We start from the raw sequence: 12,980 nt of genomic DNA on the forward strand, positions 1-12,980 counted from the left end.
AATGGAACATTTTTGTATCTTGCGTATTACTACTTATTTCTAACACTTATAATCAACACTATTAATTACTTCTAACACTTATAACCAGCATTATTAATTACTTCTAACATTTATAAGCAATGTTATTATACTAACACTTATAACAAGTATTATAAATCACTACTAACATTTATAACCAGTGTTATTAATCACTACTGACATTTATAACAGTGTTATTAATAACTACTAACTCTTATAACCAGTGTTATTAATCACTACTAACACTTATAACCAGTAGTATTAATCCCTACTAACATTTGTAACCAGTATTATTAATCGCTAATAACATTTATAGCCAGTGTTATTAATAACTACTAACATTTATAATCAGTGTTATTAACTACTAGCACTAGCATTACTATTAACTATAATGCACCGAAATAACCTGAAAAAAAATAACACAACGTTAGTGATCATAGATGCTACCTATAATTCGTATTTTTTGGAAATGTTTGCTGAGTCAATAGGAAACCTATCTTCCAGAATCATTTTGTAGAACTGTTGACAGGCCATTTTTATCTAAACTAAATTTTGGCCATCAGAAATTGCGCTGATATATCATTTCTATCACCTGACAATAAAGCTTTCATCACACTAAACTCATTCGGCATGTGCTTTAATGACTGGTATAGCGAGAATACACTTTATTATTTTGAACATGTATATATTGTGCATCTACTTTCCCGAAAAATGAACTTAATCACTATTATCCTTCTTACCCAATCAACACTGAAATATAATTATGCAGTTCATTTCCATCGAAACTAATGTTGTTTCATCCAAACCTCTGTCAAATTATTAAGAGAAAACAATGTTTCTGTGAAATAATATAAGCGCAACAATCGAATTAATTTATAACTTGCCTTTTGTTATAATAAAAATCTTGTAAATAACTAATAATCAATCAATCTTACACGATATAAAAGAAAATAAATCATTACTTATAGGTAATTTAATACTTAAGCAAGTAAATTTAGTTTGTTGGCCGTAGACATATAGATTGTATTTCGAACGCGTGAATTTCAGGCGGTGTTCAGTTCTGATAACCCTACTATTGTGGTTATGCTTAAGAAGCCTAATCACTGCAAAATTAAAATACCGCTAATTTTACAGTTATTATGTGATATCTTCAAATAGATAAAAAACATAATTGAAATGTGGAACAAGAGTGCGCTAGACAATATTATTTTGCATGAGTTACCGTTGTCACGAGTCACCTAGTAGCTTTCAGTTTGCAGCCATTTAAAAAAGCGAAAATAATTGCCTATTTTCCAAATGACTGGAAATCGAAAGCAGATAAGTGAATCGTGATAACGGTATGTCATGTAAAATAATATTGTCTAGGGAGCTCTTATTCCACTTTTCGATTATCTTCTATCTCTTTGAAGATATCATATAATTACTGTTAAAATTAGCTGTATTTTAATTTCGCCGTGATGGACCTCTTATGTTTCACATTGGGTTAATTGTAAGAGGTTTTTGTGATTTAAATATAATCAACCTTTTTAAGTATATAGTTTAGATAGAAGAGTTTAATTATATTAATTTAATTTGGTAAATTTAGGCATGAATACAAAAAGTTTTAATGTGTGAATGATTTAATGTTTTTGATTAGTTGTGTGGCGTTTATGAATTGTTTGTATTTTAAGACATGCTTTGCAGCTTACATATTTTTTAAAGCATATATTTGTGTTTTTATTGAAGTTAATCTTTTATAACATAGTTACTTTGAGTGCAATTTTAGTATAAGTATTTAATATTGTAGAGATTTATAGATAGCTATGATGTTTGATAAAATTGTTATTTTTTTTTAAAAAAAATAATAGTGATTATGATGTTTGGTGCTTGAAGATAAGATGTGATTTTAGTTTTAAAGTTACATTGAAATAGCTAACGATATAATACTTGGTAATATACTACATTATTTTGGAAATATTTTGAGGTTTTATATGATTATTTTTGCTACGGTTGTTACTTAAAGTGCAAGTGGTTATGACATAAAACTACATCATTGAAAGAGTGATTTAGAAAATTCGGTTTATGTATTTTATGTAAAATACATAAAATTAAAATACGTAAAATACGTAAATTCGGTTTATGTAAAATACCAAGAAGGAATTTAGTTTAGATGATGAAATTTGTTTATGCAAATTTTACATAATGAAGAAGTTTATGTAAATTGAATTGTTTTTAGCATATAAAACGAATTTGCAGATAAAATTACATAATATTTTTTTAACATTTTATAGTAATTTTTTGACTTGAAACTATGTGAAGAATTATTTGACAATTAATATTAAATTTGAAAATAAAATATAATAGAAATAAAAAGTTTATAAGTGGCTAGTTACACTATTTCGATTGTTAACTCACCCAGAGAAGCCACTAATGTAAATCCCTAAGATAGAAAAAAATATCAAACTTTATATATCTAATCTATTCATACATTTAATTACTGTTATTTAGTACCTAGATACAAAATCTAAAAAGAAATAAATAACTAGACCAATTGTTTTTAAGTAGAGGAAAGTGGGTGAATACCGCGCACTTAAGGTTTAATCGCGAATTACTCAGACATTTTGGGATGAAAATGACTAAGAACTCAGAAACATATAATCACATGCTTTAACTTTAAACGTATGTATAAACTATTATGTCAAATTTATTACGTCGTGAAAAAACAAGCGAGAAAGTAAGTGAGGCAATGTGCGGTATTCACCACCCTCGTAGAGTAATAGTGTGCAGATAATTTTTTAACATTAAATAATCTAATGTATCATAGAGACCAAATATATGTTTATGTATTTAATAATCTACTACGTACTATAAACTTTAAATACTGAAAACAGAGACAATAAACTTGAAATACTATACTTGAAATGAAATACTTGAAGTAAAATAGGGTCTACTACAAACTTTAACACAAACTATTGTCAAGTCTACTTTACAATGTTTCTTCTGTCCAGCTTTTGCGTTTGATTTTCTTTAAGTACTTTCTCGGCATCTGCGAAAATACGAGGGGAAGAAAGTTTTGAGTATATTTTGTCCCCTAAAAGACAATGAGGGGGAAAATCGCGCTCTAATGGAATACATTGCGGGCCATTACCCCATATGCACCTTCACTCAGAAAAAAAATAATTGAAAATAGAACATGCTAATATTGTCGTGTAGTTGTTTTATATTTTAAAGGAACATAGTATCCTACGTACATTAGCAACAAAATTTCGTTCTTCTTCAAAACACAATCCAACACAACGTTTTGATGTCTGCTCAAATTATAAGCACCTTCCCACTTTGTCTTTCAACATGAACTGCACAGTTATTATGGCGCGCACAGCCAACTGTTACATGTTGTATTGTTTCATTCCTTGTTCGCTACCTGTCACTTGCCATTACAAATATCATGCTCTGCGATATCATAAAGAAACTTTCATGCGCGGTATTACCCTCCTGCGCGGTATTCACCCACTTTCCTCTACACATTTGAGACAATGTGAATATGTCTATTTGTTCTTGATAAGCACATAAACGAAAAACTGAAAGCAACATTCTATAAAGCATAATAATCATTACGAAAGTAATAGTTAAAATAATTTTAAGATGCTGTAAACTGTAGGAAATTATTAGTGAAAGCTTAAAACGTTCAACTTAAGCTTAATAACTAAGCTAATTATTTAATTATTATAAATTTGTTTGAGTGAAATAAAATACTTATAATATTGAATGTTTATATTCTGAAATAAATATTGTCACAGAACATTAAATTGTGAAATATAGTAGAGTAACAAGTTTATTGAGTTCATAATCGAGATCATGTAATCAAATTAATGTATATACAAGGAATTTAATAGATTTAATGCTCAATTATTGCTTATATGTATTCAATATTGAGTATACTATATTTTAAGTATAGTGTTGAGTGTGATAATATTTTTAACTATGACATTAAGAGCCTGACATACTAAAATAATACAAAATTTACCATTTTTCTTTTGCTTGTTTATTAAGTTAAAGGAGATAATGAAATGTAACCTACTACAAATATAAGGTAATGTTATTCTACAACAGAAACTATGAATCTGAAGAATTTTCAGTTTTGTCATCCATAGAAAATACAGAGTTGTCAGAATAACATTTTCCCCAAAATCTAAGTTAAGACAGCGACTAGAAGAACGAACTCAATTGTATTTGATTACGTATCATGTTGTCTTGGAATCCTGTGAACTATTTTTTAAATAGTAATTGTATTTGGTTTGCAATAAACAAAATAGTTTTAACATACAGTTATAAAATTAAATAATAATGTTATTTAGAAAGTAGTTCACAGAATACCAAAACATCATGATACGTAATCAAATGCAGTTGAGTTCGTTCCTCTAGTCGCTGCCTTAACTTAGATTTTGGGGGAAATGTTATTCTGGCAACACTGAAAATTCTTGAGATTCATTTTTTCTGTTGTAGAATAACATTATCTATGATTGTGATAGGTTACATTTCATAATCTCCTTTCGCTTATGAGAAACAAGAAAAGGAAAAATGATATATTTTGTTATTTTTAGTATGTCAGGGTCTTAAGGTGTAGACAGATAATATTACAATTTAAGCTTCTATAAATGCCATTTGTTAGCAGGGTGGCGGAACTGTGTAAGACATTGTCTCATGTGTTTGGCCTCTGCTGTGAAGTTTCTCTCTCTATTGAGAAAGATGGCGTCGAGTAATAGTTAGATTGTCGGTGTGCTCAAGAGAAAAGTGTTATTTTATACGATTTATGCAAATAACCAATTTAAACAATGTTTATATTCCTCTTAAGTGCTTATAATTCACTCATATATATGTATGTGAGTGTGTGTGTGTGTGTGTGTTAAAATATATTTATATTCTTACATAAACGTTTCATTGCATTACACGCTAACTCTACTAAAACATTCGTAATATATGCATAGTTACATTATATGCAATCAGAAATTGTAATATTATTTACTTCTGAAACAGTTTAAAACTTTTAATTCATTTTAATTTATGAATTTTCTTTCGTAAATAGTATACACTAAAATACTCTATCTTACCTTACCGGATGTTCTAACACCTTTGAACAGTATCACAAATGTGAGAAACCAAACTATACTCAGTGTAACGAGCAATCCTACTCGAATAGCTCCTAACTCTTCAATTCCAGAAGATATTCCAAGTACTTCGTTACTGAAAAAAATATGGAGAGTTAATACAAGCATTTCTCATAAATACTAAAGATAAATATAGATATTGAATATTTTAACTTTATCACTCAGTCAAGTAGAGAACTAACTAACGAATACGTGTGCTATTTTTGTACTTAACTAAACTTATAATAACTAAAACTGCTAAGCTATACTTCTAATAACAATAATAACTAAAATGAGGAAACACTATATGCCCAGATGATGATGAAACAGTAACTAGCACTTTCTTATATTATACCAAGTGTATAATTAGGGCTACCCCTTTCCGCCCGTGCCCGCACAATCGCACGGGTAGTTTTTCTCTGTTACACAAGCGAGAATTTTACATTTTTCATTCTCACTTCTTTGTATGAAAAATGACTTCTCATAGCTGTACCAACGACATTGGAAGAAATGAGCAGAGGGATCTAATGACAGCACTACGGAGAAAGCTTAATGAGCTACGAGACTCAAATGTCATTGCTGTGTCTGTTCCTCATCGACATGATTTGACCCCTTGGTCATGTGTTAACTTGGAATTGCAGAAAACGAATGAAGAAATGCGCAAACTTTGTAAATATTTCAATAATGTTACAATTGTGGATATAAGTACATTAGGAAAGAGGTATCATACTTCACATGGCCTCCATCTGAACAGATTAGGCAAAATATATGTAGTTGTCAAGATCATTGACATTGTAAACAAATCAATAACTTCAAATATGCCCACTGTTTATAACATTATTCCAATTGGTTGGCCTAAAGAATCTTCAGATGAGCTAGCATCAGTAAACTTACAAAAAAACTAACTTGTATGACCGATCAAATAGGCTCAGCTTGTTTCAACTCTGATCGGTCAGTAAAGACAAAGAGTAAGAACCTCAAACAATTAGATCTTGACAAGGAAAAATTAAATAAGTATGAAGTAGGACTTAGTAATAAGTTTAGCATCTTGCATTAGAATGTACAAGATCTCTCCAATAAATTTCACTCAGCAGCCAGTTTTATACAAGATTTAGTTATAAGTTTTAGATGTGGTATGTATGGTAGAACATTGACTTGATTATGACGAGATTAAACTTCACAATATTAACGGCTACAACATTGCAAACTATTACTGTAGACCCGCCCGACAACATAGCGGCTGTTTAATTTATGATTTTGAAAAAAGCGGTATAGATTATAAACGATTAGAAGGTGTTACGAGATTTTCAGTTGAGATGGAATTTGAAGTAACAGCTATATACCTTGTAAATTTAAAAATAATTATCATTTCCTGTACAGACCAAATACAGAGAATAAGAATTTTGATTTATTTTTAGATAGGTTAAGCTGCATCTTAGAGTATGTTTGTAAATACAATTATAGAATATTTCTGTGTGCTGATTTTAACGTTGATTTTAGAAAAAGAGAAAGTATAGAGTGCCAAGACTTACATAATGTTTAGTATAAGTTGTTACGTGGTAAAAACTTGGATTTCAGATGATTGGCCAGTAATAGTTAGCTTAGATTTAATTGTTACGAAAAATGACAGGTACAAGAAACCTAATTCTAATTCTCAGGTGCATACTAAGCAACTGGTACGCAACATCACTGATGATACTAAAGTTACTTTTAGACATCTTTTAAGTAACGTTGATTGGACCAGTATGTATTTAGAACCTTTAATTGACTTTAAAATTACGTTTTTGTTGAACTTATTGACTTACGCAGCTGAAACTGCATTTCCCTTAAAGACATGTATATACATGTTGAGAAAATGAAGAAGTTGCGTTAGTTTGAAAATCTTACGAATTGTTTACTTTGCCCAAATCCACAGCTTTTTATCATATGGTAGTATTCTTTGGGGTGGATCTAGTAACACTTATAAGCTTTTAAAGTTGCAAAAGAAAGCTGTCAAATTGTTATGTAGTCTTCCTTCTCGCAGTCACTACAAACCTAGCTTTAAGTAACTCAAAATAATTACTCTTCCTGCTATTTTTGTATTTCAATGTTCAATGTATGTAAAAGAGAACAGAAGTAACTTCCCTGAACATTCCAGTATCATTAATATAACACAAGATACAAAAATAATATGATGACAGTGTAATACAATTATACCAAAACACAAAAGAGTTTTATTGGCACATCCGCAAAATTATTCAACTCTCTCCCGAAAGCACTGAGAGATGCCGAAGTAGGTACTCTTAAAAGTAAACTCAAATCACTCTTATTAGATAATCCAATATATGATATAGAAGAGTTTTACGAAATTACAAAGCAGTTAAAGTGAAAAATAACATAGCGTTCAAGAACTATGAGAAAAATGAATAGACATGTATAGTAGTTATTTGTTGTATTGTGTTGTAATCGTAATTCTTTGTATTGTACTGGAATTACAATCGAAAATTTATATATATATATATATTCTGTATATGTATTTTGTAAATATTCTGTGTGCATTTTAATCTGCAACATTAAGATCTGACGATTGTGATGCTTTGGATGTCCTCTGAAGTTTCTGTAATAAAGACGATATGAATATGAATATGAATCTAAGAATTTCTACTCCCGTGCGGAAAGGATTACCACACTAATTGCTATGTGAGTTATATTGAGCTCAGAACATTGTGAACAATATATATATATATATATATATATATATATATATATATATATATATATATATATAGGGTAAGTTTTTAACTTGAGGCAGTCATGTAACTTCTAAACAAATAAATAAAAAACACTGAAATTTTTTAATGAAATGAAATTTTTAAGTTTTACGTCCCACGGATATGCCGGTAGGCTAAAGGAGACGGTGATGATAAGAGATGAGTGAAAAGGTGGAATGAAGAAAGTGGGAGGAAACGGGAGAACCCCGAGAAAACCCACAAGTACGGTGTTTGTCCACCACAAAGTCCACACGACGCGAGCTGAGATCGAACCAGGGACCCCAAGCACCGGAGGTGAACGCTCTACCACTGAGCCACCGCGCCCCCTGCTGAAATTTTTAAAGAAGCAAATATCAATAGCGAAAAATCGTCTGACACTCGTTGCAATACCAACAGATGAACAGTCTTGCCAACCCAACATTAAGGATGTTTTTTAAATGACACCATGTGAGATTACTACATGCATCAAATTTACTTTCAATACCAGACTTATGTTCAGTGTTGCAAACTAAGGAAGGTAAAGTATTATAATATTTAAAAGTGCGATATAGAAATTGTAAATAGCAATGCAAATTGACTTTCGTTTTTTTTTTTTTTTTAATTAATCTCACAGCTAAGATGGTTCTGTATCATATCAAAGGAACCAATGAGAAAAATTAGCTTAATAAAATAATATTAAATGATGCCCTAAGCGACATCAAGTTTCCAATGCATCACTACACTATTTGACAAAGGTTAAGTTTAGAGAGGTTACAGGGTGACACCATATCTTGTATAGAGGTATGTATATAAAACTGCGTCTATTATTGTATAGTGCTATCACGGTAGCCATCTCAGCCATCTCAAAGTTCGCCATCTTGGCTTTAAGTTCATTTTTTTTTTAATAGGAGAGTATCATTTCACCACAAACACAAGTCTGACATTATTTCTAACTTATGTGGATCATTTAATAGTTATTACCTTCGTAATATCTGCATATTACCGTACAATTGTCTTTCCATAAAACTCACACGCCTCTTTATCTTGGTACGTAATAAACCCATGCTGCCATACTGTAACATACATGTACATGATGGGCGAGTTTTGACAAAACTCTGCAGTTGGTTGGTTGGTTATTATTGTTACAATTAATATTCACAATTTACATATAAAAATAAAATCTGATCACAGCAAACTTTTGGAAAAATAAACACACTGCTGAACAAGACTGCACTTATTTAATATAAAAACACATTTACACGTGACGTTTCGATCTTCTAGCCAAGATCCTCATCAGACGTACACTGATGAGGATGCTGGCTAGAAGATCGAAACGTCACGTGTAAATGTGTTTTTATATTAAATAAGTGCAGTCTTGTTCAGCAGTGTGTTTATTTTTCTGATTTTATTCGCAAAACGTTGACTATGATTGTGTGTCAGCAAACTTTTACTATTACTAATCTGTATTACAGTTGCGGCAATACATCATTAGGCAATTTGCTGTCTCCTTTCTCTAGAAAGAACAAATCTTAAAAGTCATGATTTTAAGTATGCTACCTCATCATGAACAACGAAGGAAAGGGAAAGAGCACTCCCACTCAGAAAGGCCTAAATACTAAAAATACAATCTCATTCTGTCTGTTTTTTTCTTTAGTCTATTATGATAATGAAAGATAAAGCAAACACATTTGCAGAGGAAAGATGGTAATCTTTTTTATAGAATTCAATATCGAGCTCCAATCTCAGTATATCAGTTTGCAATTCCAGTGGAACTAGCTCTTTTATCTCTGTTTCTTGATTTTCCTATTACATCTGTTACTTTTTTTTTTAAAGAAGCTTGTTTCCACCTTCACTGATAAGAAACTTGTATGCGACAAAGACAAGACTAGTTTTCATATTAAAACTGTGATAACTAACTAAAAGGAATAAGTGTTTGCTACTATTCGGGAACTGAGTTCTTGTATTTGACAACAATCCATCAATTCACGCTGGGATTTGTGTGACCATTTGTTTAAGCACTGTTCATGTGACCTTAAACTAATGCGACCTAAACATGATTTATGAATGTAGTATTCAAATAGACGGTCAGCTTAGCAAATTTAACTAGCATCATTATGAAGTCTGTCTCCAACAAGACATATTTATTTTAAATAATATAGTTATGACAAATTTTGCTTCCTCTCGAAACTTCCTGCCCCCGTAAATGCACGTGTTACACGTATGGTAGAGTCGGCCCTGAGTACAATCTACGGCTATAGCTTATATATTAGATAAAAAAAAAAAAAAGATCACTCCTAATAACCAATACGATTTTCCCTTCATTATTAAAAGTTTGTTGTTAGAAGTAATGTCTCATTTTTTTGCTGAAATACATAAGCTTTTATTTTAGATTGTACTTTAATGCGTCTGATGAAGGCTATAATATATTGCCGCAACTGTAACACAGATTATTAATAACAAGTGTTAGATTAGATCAGACTTTATTTCTATCTAAGTTATACGATGTTTCAAAACTAGAATGGATAGCATTCAGTCACAATTTATTTTCATAATAAAACACTGAAGCTCCAAGAATGTATTATTTCTAGTTTTTGGCAGTCAATGTATTAAAATACCAGTAACGAATGATAAAGTTATGACAAAAAATGATACTGTCATTGTGATAGGTGGCGCAAATGACGTTGCAAAAAATGACTCTCGTAGTGTAGTTGAAGTATTAAGAAAAACCTTACCCAACCTAACACATACAAATGTCGTAGTAAACACTATACCGCACAGACACGACCTTATTGGAGCATCAATTGTGAATAAAGAAGTGCAGAAGACTAATAAAGAAATAATAAAAGTGTGTAAACATTTCAAAAATGTTAAAGTGTTAGATATTAGCAACAGTCCACGGGAGTATCATACCAGACATGGGTTGCATTTCAACGGGATAGGTAAAACAATTTTGGCAGAAAACCTATGTAATCTAGTCAAACAGCAGCCTAAGAGGGATCCTATACCACTAGCATGGCAAGTCTCAGTAAAAAATACGAAAGGTGTAGCTCCTGTAGTACTTGACAGTAGAAATACCAAAAACAAGAGCCTTGTTCAATTCAACGAAATTGCACGCTCTATTGGTGTAAGTTTAGATTATGTGGATAGAATTAGTTTAGCACAGAGGCCAAATGATTTAAACCAGAAAGCAGAAGATAGTAGCAAGATGATAGCAGATTATGATGGCGTTACAGGGTCAGGCCAAATTAGCAGTAACGTTATTAAAGTTAGTAGTGTTAGTAATCTTAATTATGAAAACAAGTTATTGTATCCACGCACAGAAAACAATCGAGTAAACGATGTAACTACAGAAAATGGCCAAAAGGTAGAACGACGGAAGAGAACGCGAAAAATATTATCCAGTGATTTTTTATGGTAGGAGATACCGATACTACTAAATGTTCAAACACTCGTGAAACGCTAACAAATTCAAAAACAAAATTTACGCATGACAGAAGAAACTTAAAGAAACAAAATACTCCACATGTATCGATAGGTAGTATTAATATTTTTCATCAAAATGTTCAAGGTCTCAATAAGGTAAAAATTAACATGCTGGATGTACTACTTTCCACTGAATTAGATAATATACATGTAATCTGTATAACGGAACATTGGTTAAAATTAGATGAAATAGCATATTATAAAATCCATAACTATACATTAGTAGAGTGGTACTGTAGAACGGGTACCCAAAGAGGGGGAGTTGCGATATACATTAAAACAGGATTAGAGACAAATATATGTAAAAATTTTAATTACCTCAACACCGAAAAAGACTTTGAGTCCTGCATAATGGAGTTACCAAAACAAAAACTATTTATCATTTGTATTTACAGAACCCCAAATAGTAATATTAAAGTATTAGCACACAATTTAGATGAGATACTGAAAAAATTAACTACCCCAGGTAATAAAGTAGTAGTAATAGGTGACCTGAATGTTAATTTTTTGTCAAGCGAAATCGATAAAAACGTACAGGTTCTTATTGATTCATACAACTTAACGCCAGTAGTTAGGGAACCCACCAGAATAACACCGACAACAAAAAGCGCAATAGACCAAATGCTCCTAAACAAAGATGTCTTAGAATATTCCGTGAAAGTTTTCAATACCGGATTTTCCGATCATGAAGCTCAAATTTTTACTATTCTAAATGTAATCAGTAGCAATATTAATAAAATATCGAAAACTATCACTAAAGGAAATTTTAGTGCAGACAATGTGGTTTACTTCAACTATCTCTTAAGCGGTGAAACATGGGAGGATATCTACAAGCAAACTACGTAGATAAAGCCTGGGAATATTTCCTTAATATATATAGTAACTATTTTAATGCAGCATTCCCGACTACCACTCGTAAAATTTACACACATAAGACAAAGTCGTGGATAACTTCAGGAATAAAGAAATCCAGCAAAACAATTAGAGAGTTGACACAAAGAGTCAAACAAGAGTTATCGGACCCGGAACTTAATAGATATTACGCGAATTACAAGCGCATATATAGACGTGTAATAAAAATGGCTAAAAGAATGGAATATGACAAACAAATTGAGCGTTCAAAAAATAAATTAAAAACACTTTGGAAAATAGTAAAGAGTGAAACAAATAGTAAAGCATCTTCTAGGGAGATAGGAAACATTGAATTGAATCATGTAGATACTAAAATAACTGACCCAGTATTAGTTGCTAATATTATGAACAACTATTTTACTGAAATCGGAAATAAAAGTGTAACGGATACTAAATTCGAAAAAAAAATCTACGGAAGATAGGCTACAAAGAACGATGTTACTTCAGCCAGTGATACCTAACGAAGTTGCTCAAATAATTTCAAAGCAAAAAGATAAATGGTCAGTAGGTTTTGATAACATTCCAATGACAATAGTGAAGAAAAGTTCCGCTTATATAGAGGAACCTTTGACATATCTTATAAATCTTTCCTTTTCATCAGGACAGTTTCCTCAAAAATTAAAATTAGCACGAATTAAACCAATTCATAAAAAAGATGATAGGTATAAGGTAGAAAACTATAGACCCATTGCCTTACTTTCGCCCTTCTCAAAAA

General features: G+C 31.1%; 1 protein-coding gene across 1 annotated transcript in view; it reads right to left on the reverse strand.

Annotated features, from left to right (window-relative positions):
* The window catches only part of LOC145661960 (sodium-dependent proline transporter-like), a 109,741-nt gene that overhangs the window by 59,644 nt on the left and 37,117 nt on the right, over positions 1-12,980 (reverse strand). Inside the window, exon 5 of the mRNA XM_081727310.1 lies at positions 5,106-5,238. Coding sequence (XP_081583436.1) covers positions 5,106-5,238 — 133 coding nt within the window. The remainder of the gene's footprint in view (positions 1-5,105; positions 5,239-12,980) is intronic.

This window comes from Thermobia domestica, chromosome 10 (assembly GCF_964235325.1).
Source record: "Thermobia domestica chromosome 10, izTheDome1.hap1.1, whole genome shotgun sequence".
In the NCBI taxonomy this organism is placed as follows: Eukaryota; Metazoa; Arthropoda; class Insecta; order Zygentoma; family Lepismatidae; genus Thermobia; species Thermobia domestica.